At 46.8% G+C, this 21,965-nt stretch overlaps 1 protein-coding gene across 2 annotated transcripts in view; it reads left to right on the top strand.

Moving 5' to 3' along the window:
- The first annotated feature begins 3,966 nt into the window (after positions 1-3,966).
- The window catches only part of ETS1 (ETS proto-oncogene 1, transcription factor), a 74,537-nt gene continuing 56,538 nt past the window's right edge, over positions 3,967-21,965 (top strand). For both annotated transcript variants that reach the window (XM_052661667.1, XM_052661666.1), the window contains exon 1: positions 3,967-4,240. In XM_052661667.1, the coding sequence (XP_052517627.1) occupies positions 4,159-4,240 (82 nt within the window). In that variant the 5' untranslated portion in view covers positions 3,967-4,158. The remainder of the gene's footprint in view (positions 4,241-21,965) is intronic.

The following is a 21,965-nucleotide window of genomic DNA, read 5'->3' as shown; positions in this document are numbered from 1 at the left end:
GATGAGGTTGTGACACAAAAAGGTTAAGTGGCTTCGGTGAGGTCACAGAGCCAGCCTGCAGTCAGCGACAGCCCAGCTTGAGTCCCCCGCTTGGGTTCCTGAACTGACCCTAAGGCCTTTGGGCATCCGAGTTTAATTAAGAGAGTTCTTTTAATTTTCTCCAGTTTTCCATTTTATGGCAGCTTGATAACGATAGATATGGAAGCCCCAGGCATCTTTCTCCCTGCAGGGTGCTTTTCAGTGACTCAACTTATCACAAAGAAACTACTTGCTTTAGAGTTAAGCTTTAGAAGCCTGTTTCTGTGTGTGACAGGGTGACTGTTGCCTTTTATTCTCAGAGAAAAACAACCACAAACGCAAAGCGGGAAGGTTGTTAATTGAAAACTTTTTTTTTTTTTCTTACATTTAAACCAGTAAATCGTCTGTGAGTCATAAACTTGCTCTGGATTAGCCGTTAGTGGTCTGGATGTTTTCGCACCTACCTTTAATAAAGTGTATTTTAGCTTACAACTCTGAGATTCTTCAGTTTTTGGTCAAGATGCGAGAAATAGACAATTTATTCCACTACACTTCTGGAGAGGGACAGTCTTCAGGATCTTCCAGGATTGTCTAAAATTAGGTGTATTTTTATATTTCTTTTTTATTGATACTGCAGTACAGTGGAGGGAGGAGGATAAAAGAGAAACTTTTTGTGTTTTACATACTCCATGTTTTTGAGGGAGTTCTTATAAAAAGTGACTGTTTTCTTGGTGTCATTAATGTCTGACTCCACACCCCTGCCCCTCAACGCCTGATGTCTGTTCTGAACCCTTCTGACATGATGTCTCTAGTCTGAGGAATTTCAGCGCTTGCTGGGTGTAATTCCCTAAGTCTTGGGAATGTTTGAAGATACAATTCTGTTTTCTCTCAGGTGTAGGAAGAACAGACTGCTGCATTACAAGCAAAAACAAAGTCATTCCTGGTTGATTTCTCTTGAGTGCCTTAAAAAGCAGATAGGGTCTTGAAACAACCTGCCCAAGGGGCTGGAAGGCAAAGCTCAGCTGACCTTGTTTTATTAATGGGAAAACTGAGGCACTAATGAACCAGAGTGGACAGGAGTGCTGGGGAATAGAGCTTATGATCAGCCAAGCCAAAGGTCAGACCTAGAGGCAGGTCTGCATTTTTTAGCTCATTTTCACAAGCCCTAAGTATCAAACTCACTCAACCTTTGTATTGAGAAGCTTTGGTGGCAAAGTAAAAGTCCCTAGTGACTAGGGAGGTGATAGTTCACTGCTTACTTACTTACGTGTGTGCTCAGGCTTTTTTTTGTGTGTGTGTGTTTGACTCTTTGCATCCCCATGGAATGTAACCCTCCATGTTCCTCCTCTGTCCATTGGATTATCCTGGCAAGAATACTGGAGTGGGTTGCCATTTCCTCCCCCAGGAGATCTTCCCTACCCAGGGATTGAACCCATGTCTCCTGCAGCTCCTGCATCGACAGGCGAATTCTTTACCACCTGAGCCACCTGGGCAGCCAGATAGTTCACAATTCAGTGAATATTTATTGAGTGTCTACAATGTGTCAGGCACCATGCAAGGCACTGTTTTTTAGGATATAGTAAGATACAAAGTGGAGGGCATGGCAACCCACTCCAGTTTTCCTGCCTGGAGAATCCCCATGGACAGAGGAGCCAGGCAGGCTACAGTCCATGAGGTCAAAAAGAGTCAGACACAACTGAGTGACTAAGCACAGCACACATGATACAAATATCATCTCAAGTCCATAGGAATATTTAGAAAAAAATCTGCTTGTGTCCTACAGAGAATAAAGATTTCATTTATCGAAATTATCAGATTAACCATGTGCGATCATTGCAGGCCTGATTGGGTTACTCAAATCCCAAATATGTAAAAAATACTATAACTCTGTCCATATTAAGTGCTCCTTGTCTTTAGGGAAGTTTCACCCAGATGGGAGGTTGGATGTATAACTTCTGCTAACATGAATATTCACAACTGGCCTCCTGCAGGGTAACTTTCCTACAGTCGGTGGTGGCCCCTGGCTATCTCCCAAACCCCATTCCCTGATTTGTACAGTCAAACCTTTCAAGCTTCTGTGCTTCAGGACTGGGTTATAAAGGATGACTGACAAGTTGAGCTGTCATCATTGAGGAACTGAAGGAATAAACTTCCCCCAATGCTGGAGTGGACAATGTTTTTGGATCTATCATAGGAGGCTCTTTGAGTGTCTAATTTGCAGGGATGGGGGTGGTTAGCAGTGTTTAGGCTAGCCTGGAAAGAAAGCTGAGAAAAGGACTGAGGGAGAGAGACAGGACTTGCTCTGAGAAAGCTGCATTTGAAATAGAATACTCACACCTGGATTAAAAAAAATGCCAGCATTTCCTTAACATAACATTGATAAAACAAAATTCCCCAAAGCAACTCCTGATTTGCACAGTTCTTTTTGCTGATGTATTCACAGTGGGTAAGGCAGGATTGGTTCAAGATTTCTTTCTTGGCTGCTCATTTGAATGTGCAAATGCACAATTCATTCATGCGCTGTTTCCCTCAGCTTTTCCCAGGATCTGATGGGTCTGTTCTTGTCATCTGGGGGCCAGCACTGTTTTCTCATACCTTTTGGAAACACAGCTGGATGACAACAATCCTTCGTCTATCAGGCTTACCCCCGTACAAATACTTTACAGAGTCACTAGAAGACGAGCATAACCTGAAGTTTGAACCAGGAGCCCGAGATTTCAGATTTATCTTCTCTTCCTGGTTCCTTCCCTCCCTGGCTGTGGGAAACCTGTAAATTACTATACTTCAAGAGGACAAAACTGGAGTTAGATGAGGTAAGCAGGTGTGTTAAGACTTATCAGAGGCTGAGGTTACAGTTATAACCATGTGGTGGGAGTTCAACATATGCTTAGAAATCAGGAAACAGGATTAAAAATAGCTTCCTCTGAGGTTGTTCAGAGAGATTTATGTTTACTCTTTTAGTTCATCGAAGATAGGTATCAATGCCTGGCTCCCGATATCTGTACCTGTGTCTAGGTGTGCACCTCTGGGTCTACCGCTTGATTTGTTAATTAGGACCAACTCTCTCAACTCAGCTAGATTCTTATCAAGGGCAGCTCACTTCTTAATTGATTTCTTAACGATGACGCGGGTGGGCTCTGGGAAAATCGAAGGCTCCTCCAGCAATACAGCCCCGATCCCTGAGTCACTAAGCGGCCGGAGTCCAGCATTCCCAGAGCCCTTTGAGGACACTGGCTCGGAGCCCCTTGCTCGCACGCACTCCCCTCCAGCCGCTGCCTCACGTCCTGTGTGTCAGTCTTTGTGAATGAATGATGGACACGCACTTGGAAAACTATGCCGCTCCCGGGAGGGGGCGGGAGCGGGTGACCAAGTCCTCAAGAATGCGTGGAGAATCAGATGGACTTTCCCAAACTGCCGGGGTGGCCCGGGCACTAGCCAGCCCGCTCGCTCCGGGCTCTTCTCCCCCAAGTAGGGGGCTTCGCGGCCCGCCGGCTCTGCGCGCGGCTCCCAGGCGACCCGGCTGCAGGGCGCGAGGAGCCGAGGGCGCGGTGGGCGCGGAGGGCCCCGAGCTCCGCCCCGCTTCCTTTCGGTTTGGGCCGTGGCCGGCGATTGGCCGAGGGTCCCGGGCCCCGCCTCCCGGCCGCGCCCGCCTCTCGTCGCCCCGCCCTTGAGTCCCCCCGACACCCCCCTCCCGGCCGGCAGAGATCCTGGGGGTGGGGGCCGGGCGCGCAGACCCACGGCCGGAGCCCGGCGCCGCGAGCTACGCCCCAAAGAGGAGGGGAGAGCGCGCGGGCGAGGGAGGGAGTCGGCTCTGGAGAGCGAGGGCGAGGGCGAGCGCAGGCGGCTGCCCGCGGAGAGGAGGGAGCCGGGCGCGGACGAGGAGGGAGCCGGCGGGGCGCAGGCGAGGCGGGGACCCGGCGCGCGCGCACTTTCCCGCAAAGTGCCAACTACCCCGGAGAGAGTTCCGGGCGCTCACCTTCTGGGCGCGGGACAAAGTCAGCGGAAATTTGAGATTTTAAAGAAGAAGGTCCGATTCCCCCGTCCCCTTTCCCCTGTTACTCATTCCCATTAAAAAGAAAAACAAGAATAACAGCAAACTCGCTCTAGCCCCGTCTGTCCCCCCTCCCCTCTCCTGGCACCATGAAGGCGGCCGTCGATCTCAAACCGACTCTCACCATCATCAAGACGGAAAAAGTGGATATGGAGCTTTTCCCCTCCCCGGGTGAGTGGTGACTGCTGAGGCCCCCCAACCCCAGCCCTCGGCCTCTGGCCTGGGTCCCCTCCACTTCTCCCCCTGTGATCTTCCCTTCCAGGCAAGTGGTGCGTTTCTGCCCCAGCTGCTAAGCAGGCGATGCTGGTGGCAGCTGGAAAGATGTAGACAGGAGGAAGAGCTGGACTGTTGGTGGCCTGATACCTTTGTTGGGGGTGGTGGTGGTGGTGGTATTTATTTTCACAGCTGTGTTTTTGTGAGTAGTGGGGAAAAGCTTTTAGAATGTCCAGCACCCCCATTCCTGTTTTCTTATTTTTCCAAATGAGCGGGAACCCTCTGGCCTTATTCCTTAACGTTAGTGAGGGTGGACACTGCCGCCTAGGACATCATCCTCTGACCCTGCCGACATCGCCCAGAGTTGGAGCTAGATGGAGAGCCCTGGGACAAGCCCAAAGGGTGTCTAACTGGCTGGCCTTCAAGCACATTTTCAAATGTCCTGCCTTCCTGAGCTCGCCTGTCACATGTTTTTTTGCTGTCTAGTGTCTCTTTTCGGGGTTGAGGGTATGGAGATGGACGCAGAGCTGAAATGATCATCTTAACTAGGGGAAACATCCCCATTCTGTTTATGCAGGTTACTTCATCCATCTTTCTAATCTGCCATTAATTTTTCCCTTGCTACCTAAGATCTATGGGAAAACCTCCCAACACCAAATGTGATTTTGGTTCTTTGGTTGGTGTGTTATCCAGCTCTTGGATTTGCAGAAGAAAGGGATAGGAAAGAAATTTCAGTTTGTCTTAGACACAGTTTTTGGTGCTGAGCAGTTTAATGGACTCTGGCACTCTAGAATTTCTGGAATAAAGCAGTTTGAGAAGAAAAGATGCTTTCTTTCAGGATAGGAACTGCCAGCTGTCCTTAAGAGCTTCATGATTTTGGAGGTAAAGGTATATAGAAAGATGTAAAGGGACAAGCTGATGCTTTTGGAAAATAATTAATCGCAGTAACAGGCAGCTCTGTTGTATCTGATGATCAATAAGTTCAGCCAGTGTGGTGGTTAACAGCTCTTTTGCCTCCACCGTAATTAGTTGCTTATTTTAACCTTTTCTTAATCTGTTTAAACTTTCAATACAAGCCAGGCTGAATTTTGTTATTTGAAGATCTTTCAGAGACCTTAATGAAGACACAGCAGTGGGTGGTGATTTCTCTTAGACCCCCTAACACTCAAGCCCAGGGTTTCTGGGTTGCTCCCTGGGAGGTACAGAAAGACTAAGACTGTTGTCACAGAGATGCTGAGATGAACTAGAACCTTGGAGACATTTCAGGCACAGAGAGCTACAGTTTAGAAATGATGCTGGTGTGATGGTGGCCTTGGGGGCTGGGGGGTGGGCGTTGTTAAAGAAGCCAGAATAAATTCTCTTAGTCCCAATTGATGCTAACCATTTATAGAGGAAGTGAAAGGAGAATTCCCAGTAAAGACAGATCTCAACTAATGCCTCCTTTTCTTAAGTATGGCTTGTTTATATGTGTTTATGGGGAAGAGACAGATTTGGTTGTCTGGGAAATAGCGTGTGGATCTGTCAGTTCAGAAACCTACAGTGGATTTGGTGTGCTGGGAAGGAAAAAGGGCCCCCTAGCAACACATGTTTTAGATCACAGTAAACAGCGGAAGCATTTTGGGGGAGTGTTTTAGTAAATATTAGAGGTTTTAAGTAGATGATGCTGTTCTGTTGGTTATTGATAAAAATAAATCCTGAGCAAGTAACTATTCTTAGCTTTCCCATCTGTAAGATGGGGACAGTGAGGCCTAATGCTGCAGTCATCACCATTATAATAACCAAATTTACAGTGTCCTTCCTTTGCAAAATGGTTTACATGCCTCTGATCTGATTTTGTCAACAGCCTTCAGTACAACAAAATTTCAGCTGATCAAAGAAATTGGGAAGTCTTCAGCCATTCATTGTAATGAGATTTGATTTCTGGTGCTATCTTGGGAAAACTAAATAGAGAATCTTGAAAGTACAGAGCGAATATAATATCTAAGTTTGAGTTCGTTTTCTTTTCTGGAGGGTTAGTAGCATATATGTGACTGTTATACTCATAGCTCAGAAAGGGAAATAGAGGCACAGAGAAGGTAGGTTACTTACCTAAGAATGTCTGGTGAGCCAGCAGCTCAAGTGCAATATATCCCTGTTTCTACCTTCTCAGTGTACAGTTGCCTTGAGTAATACTGCAAGTTGCTTCTGTAAAGCTTGGCAGAGAAACTTCAGTTGAGACTTGAACTTGCAGGTGCAGGGGTGCAGGAAGCACTGGCCAGGGCTGCTGGCTTTTGTTGGTGGGAAAAGACGCTTACTGGCAAAGGGGGGATTTGCTTTGCCTAAAAGACCATACAGGACATTTTAGAAGTTTAACGTCTCATAGCATGTCTACAGCTGTGACTTAAATGTTTGCCAGAATGATTCTTTGGCTTGTTTAGTTTCTTACATGTGGAGACAACTATTTGGGGGAACTGAACTGGTTTCATTAATTAGACCAGCTATCACCTCTGCAACCTCCCCCGCCGCCCGCAAATGTATGAGAGCTGGAGAGAGAGGCAGGAGGGAGGTGGGTGTCCCAGCAGGAGCCCAGGGTTATTTGCCAATCTCAGTGGCTAGGGTCTGATCAAGAACATTTATTCACTTTTATTCTGGATTGAGGCCTCATTGGAGTTTTGACAGCTTTTAGGGCCAAATGAACATATACTTGGAAATAACATTGGCGTTGAACTTCCTTTGTAAGTGTAAAGTTGCATATATCACTTTGATTGTAATACATGATTGCCGGGTTCTCGGAGCTTAAATGGGTTAAAACAAACACGACCACAGAGAGTCTGTGGCGTTCCCACCTGGTGTGGAGTTTGCTGAGAAGGGGTGGAGGCTGGGTGCCAAAGCAAATACATCCCAGCCGCTTAATTTTTTCTCTCCTTTCCCACTTCACCTTCTTGGTGAGGTGAGCAGTAATGCTCAGTGAAGAGCAGGAATTTTGATTCTGAATGTTTGGTCTTTTACAAGATTGAAAGCATCAGCCCCCTTCCAACCCTAGAAAAGGCTGTCCATCCCTCTGACCTGTATTGCCTTAGGAGACAGGAAGAAGCTCCGTCTTCTCCCAGCACCTTCGGTCAGTCTTTGTAACTTCAACTATGCAGACAAAAAACGCAGAGCTGCCGCGCTCTCAGGATCACTCTTTCACCGTGTTTCCAGACCCCCACGGACCATTCTCCTTTCCGAGCAGGGTCTCTGGAGCCAGCCTGTCTAATTTTGAATCTCAGTTGTGCCACTTACTAGTTTTGTGACTTTGAACAAATCCCTGTGTTCCAGCTCCTGCAGCTGTCAGATGAGTATGATTACCGTTCTACCTCATAGGGTCGATGGAAATAAATCTGTTACTGTATGCATATCTTTAAACAGTGCTGATCTGTAATAACAGCACAAAATGACCTTGGTGACTGTAGAATTGGGTGGGTGGAGGGGGGTAGCTTGAAGTGTTTTATAGGGGCTACAGCCGTCTTACGTACCTCCCCTAATCTCTTAGTTGAGAGGGAAAGAAGAGTGAAGTTAGAGAGGACCTTTTCACCTGCCTCACTGAGATCTCACACTCTAGTCTGTGTCCCCGACAGCAAACTCAGTGAACCAGGGGACGCTCAGAGGCTCAGGGCATCTCTGGAGCTTGATTGTCAGTTACAGGCTCAGGGACTCAGTTACTGTGGGTGAGGGAGGTTGTCAGTGCTGTCTGGGAGCAGAGGCCAGGGCACATTTGTAGGGTTGATGGAAATGCAGAGATTTTCAGTTATGCAGGGTTGAGAAAAGCATCATGTCCAGTTATTATAAAGTACCTCACATCTTATTTATTTATTTGGTTGGCAGAGCTTGCATTCCTGGCATTTTTGGTTGGTTTGTATTGCTGGTTTTTTTGTTTTTTTTTTTTTTTTTGTCTCTGTAACTTTTTTTCTTTCTTAAAGAGACCAGACCACCCTGTAGGGGGATCACCTCCTCCTAGGAGACAGACCAGCCTGAGATCTACCCTACCAGAGCTCAGCTTGCTCTGGGCTCCGTCAAACTCTGTGCAGAACCGAGAGCTGGTTAGTGTAGGTCAGGATATTCCAGGAAAGCCAGGCTCCTTATTGCAAAGAGCACAGATAACTCTGCGACAGCGACAGAGTAATTACAGTCATTGCTGGTTTGCAGAATTAATCACCCAGGGCTGTGGTGGCATTCCCTGAGTTCAATGAAGGTAGATTCCTGCCATTCCCAAGTTGTAGGGGGTATTTCTGAAACATGTATTGAACCTGCGTTTTGTTTTTTGTTGTTTTTTTTTGGGGGGGGGTGGGCCACCTCCCAGTCCTTGATCTTTTATTTTTATTTTATTTTATTTTTTTTTTAATTTTTATTTTTACTTTATTTTACTTTACAATACTGTATTGTTTTTGGCATACATTGACATGAATCCACCACGGGTGTACATGTGTTCCCAAACATGAACCCCCCTCCCACCTCCCTCCCCATAACATCTCTCTGGGTCATCACCGTGCACCAGCCCCAAGCATGCTGTATCCTGTGTCGGACATAGACTGGCGATTCGATTCTTACACGATAGTATACATGTTACAATGCCATTCTCCCAAATCATCCCACCCTCTCCCTCTCCCTCTGAGTCCAAAAGTCCGTTATACACATCTGTGTCTTTTTTGCTGTCTTGCATACAGGGTTGTCATTGCCATCTTTCTAAATTCCATATATATGTGTTAGTATACTGTATTGGTGTTTTTCTTTCTGGCTTACTTCACTCTGTATAATCGGCTCCAGTTTCATCCATCTCATCAAAACTGATTCAAATGAATTCTTTTTAACGGCTGAGTAATACTCTATTGTGTATATGTACCACAGCTTTCTTATCCATTCATCTGCTGATGGACATCTAGGTTTTGAACCAGGGTCTTTCCCATGTCACACCCCAACTCCGGGGTAGGGGACGTATTATCATATCCCTTGTTTAGGTGTGGAGGAGGATATTCCAAGATATGCATAATTTCCTCAAAGCTCAAGGTTAGAAATTTACAAATTGATAAGCCTTGCGGAGCATTTTATACATTAGGTAAAACACCATGTTATTCACAGAAAGCCAGGGAATTAAAAGAGGCCGCACTTGCGGGGGCGGGGTCGGTGCTTTGGGAGTTCATGGGGGGCAAGGTTTCCCGGTCACCCTGCATGGCTCCTCTGAGTTAGGGGGCAAGGGCCTGTCTGTCCTGTGAACTCCCTCCAGGGCCAGCAGTCCAGGTGAGTTGCTTTAGGAAGATGCGTAAAGAAGATGCCTGAGATCACCAAGCAGAGAACCAGGCTTCCTTTTTTTCCAGTGCTTTCCAGACGGAGTTCCTTTTCTCACAGGTGAGGACGGGATTGTGTTTACTTCCAAGGTTGCATCCTTCCCGGAGCTTCCCCATTCGGCCTGTTTTACCTCTTTCATCATGGACACAGCTCTGCATGGATCTCACTCACAAACAGAGGGACGAGAGACATAGATCAGTAGCTAGCTTGTTTTCTTAGTTACAGATGTAATTTAATTTTTCTTCTCGTAAGGAGGCCAGAGGTACCTGCGTTTGTTGTCTGTGCAGCAAATACATTTTACTTTTTTTTCTGCCTAAAGTGTAGAGTTTTCAAGCCCATGTCATGGGTCAGGGCATGCTGTTTTTGTTGTTCAGTTGCTAAGTTGTGTCTGACTCTTTGCAACCCCAGGGATTGCAGCACACCAGGCTTCCCTGTCCTCCACTGTCTCCCAGAGTTTACACAAACTCATGTCCATCGAGTGGATGACGCTATGTAACCATCTCATTCTCTGCCACCCCTTCCCCTTTTACCTTTAATCTTGGGTGTATTCTGGTACAAGGAAGAAAGTTGAGCCACAGGATGCTACGTGAGACCTGCTTACCCTGCACAGCCCACACCTCAGAGGGAAACCAACAGACGCCCTGGAAGCTTATCCATGGGTGAGGTCTTGGTTCCTCAGTCATTGCTTTATGGGGAGCATTTTCTCCATACAGTACCCCTGGGCTCCCACAGTTATCACAGAGAGCAGTTTGTCCCCATGTTTTTTATCCGGCTGCTCTAGAATGAAAAATTGATCTCCTTGCTCAGACAGAATCTCTGATGGGATTTACCACCCTATTCACAGCATTCTGGGCATCCCTGGTGGCTCAGCGGTAGAGAATCCGCCTGCCAGTGCGGGAGAAGCAAATTCAATCCCTGATCTGGGAAGATGCCCTAGAGAAGGAAATGGCAACCCCCTCTAGTATTCTTGCCTGGAGAATCCCATGGCCAGAAGAGCCTGGGGAGCCCTTCTCAGTTCATGGGGTTGCCAAGAGTCGGACATGACTTAGCGATTAAAACAACTCAGCATTCTTGGTTTTTTTACTTACAGCTATTAAGCTCTTCTTAACTCAGGGTTTGGAATGTCAAGACAGTCCCCCAGTCTGTCATGCTTCTTTGTCATGTATCTACAGCTCCATTTTGCTGGAGTTGGGTTGAAGAGATCTTTTTCCAGAACATTAATACACGTTTTTCAAGTTGCAGAAACAACCTATTTCTACTTGGCCACTTCTCTGAAGCCCTATGCCTATCTGTGTTACTGTTTTCTTTTTAATTGTGTAGTTTATAGTCTCCGTGCAGATACAGGAAGAAATTGGCCTGTACGGTAGGTTACAGCAGATCCAATTTCATTGGCAGGGAGCCATGCTTACAGAAACACTCAAAATATTGCTGTTTGAGCCATAAGTGTTTATTGATTATTGGCCAGGTTCTTTATATTTCCCATGCTCTTTCCAGTTTCTGCTGCTTGGGACCAGGCTTGTCACTGGGCACTGGAAAGGTGGCTTCTTACTGCCCATCAGCTGGTCTCCATTGTCCTTTTTCTGTAGCGATTCATTCTGTCTCTGAGAACTGTAAGACACTGGCCCGGATGGTGCTTTCAGACCCAGTGCAGCATCGGAAAGTTGTAGGCTGTTGGACTTCAGATCTTGATGGTGTGTGCTTAAAATTTACCATCCAAACTGGGACACTTTTCAGAGTATAAGGGTTGTTTAGGGATTATACCAGAATGAGAAGTAAACGTAGAGTAGGACTCTCCCCGGAAACCGGGTGCACACCCCATAGACACTGATTTTGGACAACAGTGTTTTTATGATATCTGCTCTAAGTTGCTAATTTTAGGGTTTTAGGCCATCCAGAGTAAGTTAAAAGGACAAGAGTCAGAGTTTGAAGAAATTCAAGTTCTGTGTGGTTTCCCCCAACCGTGAGTTATATTTTTAAATGTGTTTTTGACACAGAATATTTCTCAGAGCCTGGGAAACAACTAAAAATCAACCTCAAACGCGTTCGATCTAAGCATTTGAAACCTCTTGGTAGCTTTGGGGAGCTCTGCTGAGCTGTTGATTTCTGCTTTGCAAGGTTCTGCAGAGGAACTGTAAGCTTTAAGCATGTAGGGTGTGTGTGTGTGAAAATGAACTTCTGAGTAGGGGGAAATGCCAATATTTCCCCCTGTTTATTTCATTTACACATGTGAAGACGATGACATTTTTTTGTGTAATGTTTATCCGAGATGAGAAGTTTTACATTGGGATCAAAAGGGGCACACACATACAAAAAAGTGTGTGTGGTGTTTTTTTTTTTTTTTTTACCATTAACAGGGGTAAAAACAAAGGGTAAAAATGTAAGCCCTTCATTTTTTAGGATGGGAGGAAAGGAATTGGTGCATTTAACCGTAGTATCTCTTCTCTAAAACAAGAAGAGAGGTGAGGGAGAAAAGAGTAAGAAATTATGAAAGGAGTAATGAAAGAATGAAAGGGAATAGCATAAAAAAATTAAAGAATTTAAGTGATATTTTATAGACTTTTGGGAAAACTCCCATGTGGACCAAACATGGCTCTTGGGTAGGAATTCCGGTCCGAGTGGCTGGGTGGGTAGTCTTGGATCTGCTGTTTCCACTCTGTCTGTGTCATCTTTTCTGAATACTTTATATCCTGCACAAGTCAGGGCAACCCAGATGGAACAGTCCCTGTGCTCCAGGTGCTTTCATGGCCAATAGTGAAAGAGGACCATTACTTGAACTTGTAGAAGTACGTGGGGGTCGGTGATTGTTTATATTTTCTGTCTGTTGGGCAACACTTCTAGGCTAGAGTAATTTCCTGGGTCAGCTTCAGGGAGAACATGGGTATTTCAAAAGCATTTGAAAGAGGTGCTAAAAACATGGAGAGGATTATTTTAAATAGAGTAGTGTGGGGAGAATGCTGAAAGTTTGGAGTAAAAGAAAGGCTTACATAAATATGAAGAATACCTTGATTGTAGAAAGAGAAGAGAGAAGTGTCACGTCAGGACCCGCACAAGAACCTTTTGCATCTCCGGATGAATTTTGCCTTTGAAAATAGAGTTTAAGAAAAGAGCAGTGTTATTAAAAAGGCTTATGAGAGAGCTGTTGTCTTCTTTTTTTTTTTTTTTGGTAGCATTACTTCCCACTCATACTGTTAGTTGTTAAAACCTCTATATCAGTTTATCAGAATAAGCGTTAAACCTCAGAGAAGATGACAGAATCAATCAGGTACATATTTTCAAGGTTCAAATGGAAAATAAGAATCTAGGTCAGGCCAAGGGTTCCTAACCCTGGTGAGTGTTTGTAGATACATGGTTTTTGAAGTGTGTATTTAGAAACTCCTACTATGTGCTGGTATTATACATGCACTCAGTTAAAGATATTTTTGTGCAATTACAGTTTTGTACTTGGATAATCACCATGATTATCCATGAGAGTGTGTGATTGAGTCTGATGTTCAAATACCTTTCAGAAAATCCACTACAGGGAATTTTCTGTGGGAAAGTTGCCATGTGTTGACTTCTATACTTTTAGTATTAATTTTTCTTTCTCCTATCTATTTGAGGTTCCCTGCCTAGGGTTTTTTTTTTGTTTGTTTGTTTTATACATTATGCATTGGTTATCTTATCTCATTACAATGCTAATTAAATGCCTGGAATGCAGTGAGGATTTATGAATGATAAAGGGAGACCTCTCAGCCTCCTAGGATTACATTTTGTGTTCTAAGTCACATGTCCACTCTGGGGGACACATCACTGCCTGGAGAGCCAGGAAGCCTGGATTCTAGCTAGGGTTTTGCAACCATTTGTCTATATGGCCTTGAGCAAGTCATTTCCTTTCTCTGGACCTCAGACTTTTCATTGGTGAAATAAAACTCAATGGAGAAGACGACCTGTAAGGTTTCTCTTAACCCAGATAGTTTATGACTCTAAATAGTATTTGAAATAACTCAGGCTGTGAGAGAGCTTGAAATGTCATTCAAGAGGTGAGCAAAAACGGGGATATTTTTCTCTGGATCCCCAGATTCTGTTAATCACAGTTCTGTCCTTGAGATGAGTTTGAGTACATCTGCAAAGATTACCGTTCACCGAGAGAGGCATTGGGGGTTGTCCCAGGCCTTGCTTACAGTTGAAGAAACGCATGTCTGGGGTGATGCTGGACCAGGCATGACGCCTCCCTCTTGGTCCCCATTCATGAAACAGCTTCTTATTTCCATCAACCTTTGCTACCGCTGCAGCGGGGAAGCAGCTCCAGTCTGGTGGGTGTGGGGTGGGGGTGTGGTCTGCTTTGGAGGAAGGTGGGTCCTCTGCAGGTCCATGGTCCCAGCTGCATCCCCAGGGCTAACTGAGACTGTGAACTGAGCCAGAGCTGCTTTATCTCGGCTGCCCTTCTCAGAGCACTGCTCTGGGCATAAACAGTCGCCTCCTGCAGCAGGAACGCGTTCTGTTCAAAGCCACTCCGGTGAGGCCCCAGTCTCCTGTTTGTACCCAGGAGGGCCCTGGTCCCTGGCTGCTGGGCGCTCAGGGATGGGGGTCTGGCCTTCCTACAGGGCTGGCTGCCTGGGGATCCCAGCTGCTCTGGTTTCCCCAGGTCCAGGAAGCTGCGAGTATGTGCTGGGGTGTGGTGAGCGTAGGCTGCTGGCCTTTCAATGGCAGTGGAGGAACGGCGCCTGTATATAGCTGTTATCTGAAAATCAAGTTCTTGATGTTATTGCTGCATTTTGGGCCTGATCCAGGTGCCCTTTTCTTTCAGGAGCAGGGACCTTAGATCAGCGTGCAAGTTTGGGGGAAAAACTGATAAGAGGGCAGAGTTGATCCATGTGTACTTGTGTAGGCATCTCTCATCTCGTTTTTATCTATTTCTTTTTTTTCTTTTCTGTTAGTTGTTGGATGCAGCTTACTAATGTGCCAAGAATCTCATTCTTTTATGGCATCTCTAATAGCTGAGTATTATTCCTGTCTCCTAGATGAAGCATCTGTGAGGCTAAACAATGTGCCCACAGCCATACAGTGGGTGAGTGGAGTTTAGATTTAAGCCCAGCTGGAGTTCATGCCAGAGGTCACCCTTCTCAAAAATATTTGGGTGTTTGTTTACTTTGGGGAGATACTAAGGTCTGTTTGTGCATATTATTTACTATTTCACTTCTTCCTTGGTCCTGATCCCATAGCATTTTGCAGTTTGACACGTGACTTCACCCTCTTTGAAGTTCAGGTCATCCCTGGAGTTACCATTGTGTTGCAAGTGGGGAAACCGATGCCCATTTGTGATGGCAGGTTTCTTTCCCAAGGTGACTTGGTGAGTAAGGGGCACAGTTAGAACCAGAAGCTGGGGTTCTCCAAACCCCTTGACATTTCCATTTGGCCACACGCATTTTATATCTTTTCTTGAATTGATGAGAACATGATATAATAACATTCACATTACTGCTACGGCTGCTAAAGATTAGCTGGAGGTAGAGATGTTAAGAGAACATTCTCTGCTCTTTTGCTAGAGAAATTTCATTGTGTATTTTCTATATGCTTAGTGGATCGCCTGTCCATAGTCGGCTACTTACTGAGCTTCGAGTAGGTGGCACAGATTACTGTCATGGGATCTGGAAAATTTGCCCAGCTTTTCATGATGCAAACACTGGACAAACTAAGTAGGATGGTAGGTTAGTTCTTTCTCAAGAAGTTAAAAAAAAAAAAGGTGAGTTACCTCACAGACTTCTAGACAAATATGCAATTCTCCTCTAGGGGTAGTCTGAACCTTGGACTTTGAGAAATACACTTTATTTTTTTTTAGTCTAAGGAGTTTGGGAAAGAATTTCTGTCTAACCTCTGTTTCGCTAGGTTGAAATATATGCACAATTGCTTTGGTCTTCTGAGCCTCAGTTTACCCTTTTTAGCAAATTAAGTCCATTTTAATGACGAGCATGAATTTCAGGTAGCCAGAGGAACACTTCAAGATAAAAAATAAAAAATAACACTTTCCCACAACACACAGTAGGAGAGGCAAAGAACTGTGCCAAAGAGACGTACAAGATTTACATTTTTGATTTTCTTCCCCATTAGTTTCTACTTAGGACAGGGTCATTTGCTCTGGCACTAGGTATATATACACTTGGAGTTGACTGAATTTATATTAGATTGTCCCCTTAAAGCAAAGTGTTGTTCCTTAGCAAGAAAAATAAGTGATCTCCCCCTCCCTGTTTTGGTCATTCTGGAAGCCAGAGCATTCCAAGACCAGATACTACGCGGGGAAAATAGCCCCTTGGCATGTTGCTGTTTCCTTGGGAGTGAGTTTAATCCTAAATGGCCAGCTGGCCAGGGTTTGAGGCAGGGTCTGGATTCTCAGGGACGAGGAGCGGGCAGTGGGTGTAGAGCCTGGTATACCTGATTGTAGGAAACAGTAGGGTTATTTGGCATTTTTGAACTTGGGTGCTAACTCCAGCCTTGTCAGGAAGGTTTAGTCTTGCAAAGCAAATCTTCGTGTGACTGCCGAGGGTGTCACCTCTTCCAAATGGGGTACAGGCCTCCACTTCTGAGTCATTTTGGCTAGACCTGCGGAATCCTCAGTCATCCCTTTCCCTGGTTGAGCATTTTCTGTGCTGACAACCTGACAGGTGTACCCAGATAGGGGCTCATCCTCTTTTACCTTTTACTGCCTGGCATGAGAGTGAGGACACCCGATTTGCTTTGAGCTGCAGGGTTGAGCCTCCTGTCTGTGTTAGCTATCAGCTCCGCATTCCCTGGAAGCAGGGCGTTCCTGGGGAGCGAGCTGTCTTTGCTTGGAGAGACTGGGAGCATTAATGAGCTCACGTTTACAGACTCTGGAGGCATGGGTGTTGCAAGGAACATTATTAAATCACTAGAAGAGTTGATCCAGCGTGGCCGTGCTGAATACCTAGGAACTCCCTGAGGGTGAATCGTGTGTGTGTACAGGAAGTGCTTCCTTGATTTCACCTCAGATCACGAGGTCAGTCTTACGCCTGCCTTGCCCTCCTAATGGGAACCAAACGTGTTGCCAGATGCTTGTTTTTGGTCTCTGTATGTATCTGTGCCACAGTTTGGGGGCATGAGAGAAGTGAAACTAACAGTTTTGCAGTACCTACTATGTGTCAGGCACTTGCAAAATGTTTGCACAAATAGCTACATTCTTTAAATAACCCTAGGAAGTTAGTGTCTTATTTTTATTTTTTAAAAATTTTTCTTAAAAATTGTTTTTATTGAAGTATGGTTGATGTACAATATTATGTAAGTTATGGGTGCACAGCATAGTGATTCGTAATTTTTCAAGGTCAAAAGTCATTGATAATTATAAAAGGTGGGCTGTATGCTCTGTGTACAGTATCTCCTCGTCCCTTGTTTTATACATAAGAGTTTGTACCAAGATTGGTGGTTTAACCTCCTTTATAAAGGTAAGAAATGGAGCTCCAGAAAGGCTGTCATAATTTCCCCAAGCCCATAGAACTTTCAAGTCATACATTTAAACTTAGATCTTCCTAATTACAAAGTTCTACCAACTTAGAATCTGTTTGGAGAGAAAATTTCCTAACATTCTCATCAGAGGCTTTGATTCTTGACGCATCCTTCTCAGCCGTGTGCTCTTTTGGGCTCCTCATTAAGCTCAGGCTAAGGAAGAAAACATCCAATCTATCTATAAATATAGACCACTGGGCTGTGGAATAGAGAGGAAGCCAAAAACATAGTGCCCATCACTTCCACGTGTATTTTCAAAAGTGGACAAATGAAACGTGGGTACCTAAATTTACTGAACCTGTATGAGGAGAGATGGGGCATCGGCCTCCATTTTCCAGATTGGGAAAACCAAGGAATAAAGATAGCCACACACACCGCCGCCCGCCGCCCCCCCCCCCCCCCCCCCCCACCCCGTGCTTGAGAATCCTCAAGGCAGCGGATATTCAGAGGCACACGTCTAACTCTTGAGTGCACTTGATGCAACAGGAATGTTTGTAAAAAAATAAACACATGCATGGAATGAATCAGTGTCTACATGATGGACCTAGCGTTCACCTCTGATTCAGTTGGAGATTTTTTAAAAAATAAAGTATCTCTTTATTTCTGGATTTCTGAAGGCCTCTCTTAGGGAAGCCTTGTGGCTTTTCCATGCCCTCACCTGTGATGGATGGACTGATACGAGAAATGTGAAATGTCCGGGCTGGCTGCAGTGTCTCTGAACGGTTTACAGCGCTGGATGAACAAAACAGCAGTTTCATGTTTTAGATGAGATGGGGTCCTGGCAACTTGTTTCTGGCTTCACAGGGTTGGGTCAAGCCTGCGTTGCTCACAGGCATTGACTGCAGACAGCAAGGGGAGACACAGGTGAGTCCAGTGTCCCGGGTCCCCAGCCACCTGCTTCGTAAGAAAAGACTATCAGTGTTTTTATGGGCAAATCAGTTTCAAGGAATTAGTGTTTGAATTTCCAAAAGATGGTGCACGATACACAGGAGACCCCTCCCACACAAACAAGCCCACGACTCTATTTGAGAATCTTCTGCAAATTCCTGTTGTAACGGAGTCTACGTGCAGTACACCCTTTTAGTCACGTGTCTGGTTCGTATATTCACCAGATGGTCTGTTTAGGCCGAAGGTTTCTTCGCATCATCTTAAGATACAGATGCATTCTGTTCCCATTTGGTAGAGGAGACCTGATCGTTGCAGGGGAGGGACCTATCGTTGGGTGGCTCCACAGAAAGTCTTCTTCATCCGTGAATCCCACGGCCTCTCACACATGACGTTGGTTGTGATGTGGTTTCTCCCTGCAGCCACTGCCCTGCCCTGGAAAGAGCAGGGTTTGGAGGTGAGACAGCCCTGTGCTTGAATTTTCTGCTTGCTAATGTGCCCTTAGGGAAAGTGTTTAACTTCCCGGAACCTTCCTTTTATAAACCTTACAAAGGAGGTCATCCTAAGCTTTCAGGGCTCTTGTAAGGGTTTGAGAGAATTCCTGTAGGACGCCTGTCCGCTGACAGAGGGTCTCGTGAATGGTGGTGTTATCCTCTGTCTCTCAGGCTGCCCTGTCCGTTCAGATGTTCTTTGCTGACAGTGCTGTTGCTACTTTGGTGGTTGTTAGGACTGTGGTTACCGTGAACCTGGTTACAGAAAATTTTCCACTCGACACCCCCATAACCGAGGGGGGCCAGAGCAGTCCCTGTGGCTGCTGGTAGTGTTTTCTTTCTCTCACGCACACTTAACCAAACTCGAGCCAGGCCTCAGGTCCCACGGGTCCAGCTCTAAAGCAGCATGTTCAGGCCCTGGCCAGGTCCGCAGGGCCGGTTCTTGGAATTGTCGTTATCAGGATATTGAATTATTTTAATTGTCCTCCTCCTTTTTCCTGGGAGTGAGTAAGTATGTGAGGTTTAGGAGGAAACCTCTACAAACCTGTCAGTGTAGGTGGCCCAGAGTAGAACTGCCTCCTCCAGGCTGCCCTCCAGGGGTGAGCCTGCTGCTGGGAAGGGCCAGGTCAGTGAATCCACTTGGCAGCCTCCTAAAGCTAATAAACATCAGATCAGAAAAAGCCCCACTGGCTGTGCTTTCTTCTCCATACCCATGTCCCCACTGTCCCCCAGCAAATGCCCGGCAGACCTCACCCCTCCGCCAGCACTAGGAGTCTTTTCCACTAAAGTGCTTTGCCCTTGAAGATGCCTTCAGTACCCTGCACCTCTGGAGTCTGCCCGTTGCCAATTGTCATGGTTGATTTACAGGCAGAATCTGGCAGCTGGAAGAGGAATCCTGTGTCTTTAAACAGTTGGGCTGCAGTGTGTTTAAATGTGCTTGCTAAGCCAGTGACTAATTCAGTATATTATAAAGCAGCAAAGAGCAGGCTGCCAGGGCAGGGCTGGATCCAACTGGAGTGGTGTGTAAGGCTCAGAGCATTATTTCTTGAATTCCGCCACCCCACCAGTCTCTGGAGCAGACTGGACTTCTCATCTGTCTGTCCCCTGCACCAGAGTCGGCTCTTGCGTTCTCCCGGTTCCCATGCTGCTCCTGCCCCCTCCCTCCCCTCCTGGCTCCCTCCCTCCAGTCAGTCCCTGGGTCAGTTTATTTACTCATCTGAGGGTGGAGCCGAGGGTGGAGCGGAGCCGGTGCGCAGTCTGAGTCAGGGTCCAGGGAACCAATCAGAATTGCTCTGGGGCATTCCAGGGGCCCAAACTCAAGATCCCTCCTGGAAAAGAATTTTCCAAAATGTCCCTTTTGGTCACAAGTGTTGTGACTGCATCTCTCTTGGTTTGGGAGCCTGGTCCCGTGTTTGTTTGCCTGAAGCCTTTTCTATCTGCCCTTCCTTTTCTCACCCCCCTACCCTTCTTGGGATTGGGAGAGAAACCTCCAGAAAGAGCCAGTCTGATGGAGACTTTTCCTGAAAGCCTTAAATGTACAAATGCTCCTGTCACCTTCAGTGAGCACTCAGGCAGCCTCTTCTGGAGATAGCTTGGGGTGAGGAGAACTTGGGGGGATCTCTGCTTGTCTCCTGGAGGCTGTGGCCTCTCTCTTGGTCTTCATGTAAATGCTCCCAGGAGTTGTAGACCCCAGGCGTCCGCCTCCTGAGTGTCTCCCGTGAATGGGCCCGTCTGCCGTCTCCTGAGGCTTTCCTGGGGCTGAGGTCACATCCATGTCTCGTCGCTCTCATGGATGCCACCCACCTGGCCTTGGAGTTGCCCTTGACACGTTGGCCCCCTCTCCTTCCTCGCCCCCTACACGCCCTCTGTCACCCCACAGCTCGTTCTGAGCAGTAAGTGTGGAGTTGCTGTCTGTGTGCTTCTGTAGGGTTTGTTTATCCCACTAGAGGGAAGCTCCCAGGGCAGGGTGCCTGTCTCCTGGTCCCTGAGGTATTCCCACTGCAGGGAAACTCCTGGGGGAGGGTCCCCGTCTCCCCATCATCAAGGTATTCCCACTGCAGGGAAGCTCCTGGGGGAGGGTCCCCATCTCCCCATCATCAAGGTATTCCCACTGCAGGGAAGCTCCTGGGGGAGGGTCCCCATCTCCCCATCATCAAGGTATTCCCACTGCAGGGAAACTCCTGGGGGAGGGTCCCCCTCTCCCCATCATCAAGGTATTCCCACTGCAGGGAAACTCCTGGGGGAGGGTCCCTGTCTCCCCATCATCAAATTATTCCCACTGCTTGGCTCATAGCAGGCGGATTGTTAGCTCTTTGAAAAAAAATAACTGTGTTTTAAATTGAGAAATACTGTTTTTTAATAATTCGCATAATATGAGATTCTCCATGTGCAGGTGTATAGCTCGGGGTTTTATTCCATTCACAGACTTGGGCAGCCATCGCCGATCATCACCCTGACAGAAGCCCCATGCCCATCAACTGTCAGTGACTCTTGGAATAAAGGTGTGCTGGCCACGCTGGCCAGCAGGGCCCGGGGGATGTGGCCCCGCGTCTCCTGTTGAGAGCCCCTGCTGTTTTTCCCTGATCCTGCGAGCGAGCATGCCTGGGAGAGCTAGGAGCTTGCCAGAGAGCTCGGGGCTTGCTGGCTGTGGCTCCGCCAGGCAGGGAGCTGGTGTCTGGGCAGATAGTGAGCCCTTTCACTAGCAGCAGGGCTGCTTCCATTGTCCGACTTGGGGCTGTGGTGGCTGCAGTTTCCTAATGGCTTCCTGATGCGGCCGAGCCACTTACCAGGAGCGGAAGAAGCCTGCGCATCCCTCGTCCCACTTCCATCTCTCTCTGTCCCACCTGAGGCCTCGGATGGAGAGCAGCTTCTGCTCCCTCCCCTTCGCATTGATCCCAGCTCCTCTGCTCTCCATCCATTGGCCTATTGGGCCCATTGATCTGGAGATGGAGGTCTGCCTGGCGACTTTTCAAGCTCTTGGGTTTGCCCCTGTGAGAGGCTTCAGAGGTTTTCTGCTCTGGGCCGACATGGGCCTCCAGGGCCACCGAGGGGCTGTCAGAACGCCCAGGGCTGGGTGTTTGGGGCCTCATTCTCAAAGGAGAGAAAAAAAAAAGTAGAGGTTACAAGAGACCACAGCACAACCCTTAGCTCTCTGCACTGAGTGCATTTTCCGTTAGAAAGCGACCTGCTTGTATCGCTCCGGGTCCTGGCCTTTTTGAGTTAGACCTATGGCCTCATTAAATAGAAGCATCAGGTTCAACGTTCAGGCTTAACGCCCCTGATTTTATGCTTTGCCTTTTCAGTGGAGATTGGTTGTAGCGTCTCAACGCTGTCACCATGCCTTCCTTCCTGTACCATTGGGACTGGAATGGACCAAGTGGTGATCTCTTTATTCAGTGCTTTTTAGAAGGAGGTCTCTGGATCACTGAAGTTAACTGCCACCTTCACTATTTCTGGATCGATAGGAATAGGACTGCAGATTTTAGAACTGTTGTGCATAGAGGTTTGGTGTA

The sequence above is a fragment of the Budorcas taxicolor genome, chromosome 25, assembly GCF_023091745.1.
Source record: "Budorcas taxicolor isolate Tak-1 chromosome 25, Takin1.1, whole genome shotgun sequence".
Classification (NCBI taxonomy): domain Eukaryota; kingdom Metazoa; phylum Chordata; class Mammalia; order Artiodactyla; family Bovidae; genus Budorcas; species Budorcas taxicolor.
The sequence above is the reverse complement of the archived record's forward strand: the minus strand, read 5'-3'. Positions and strand labels throughout refer to the sequence as shown.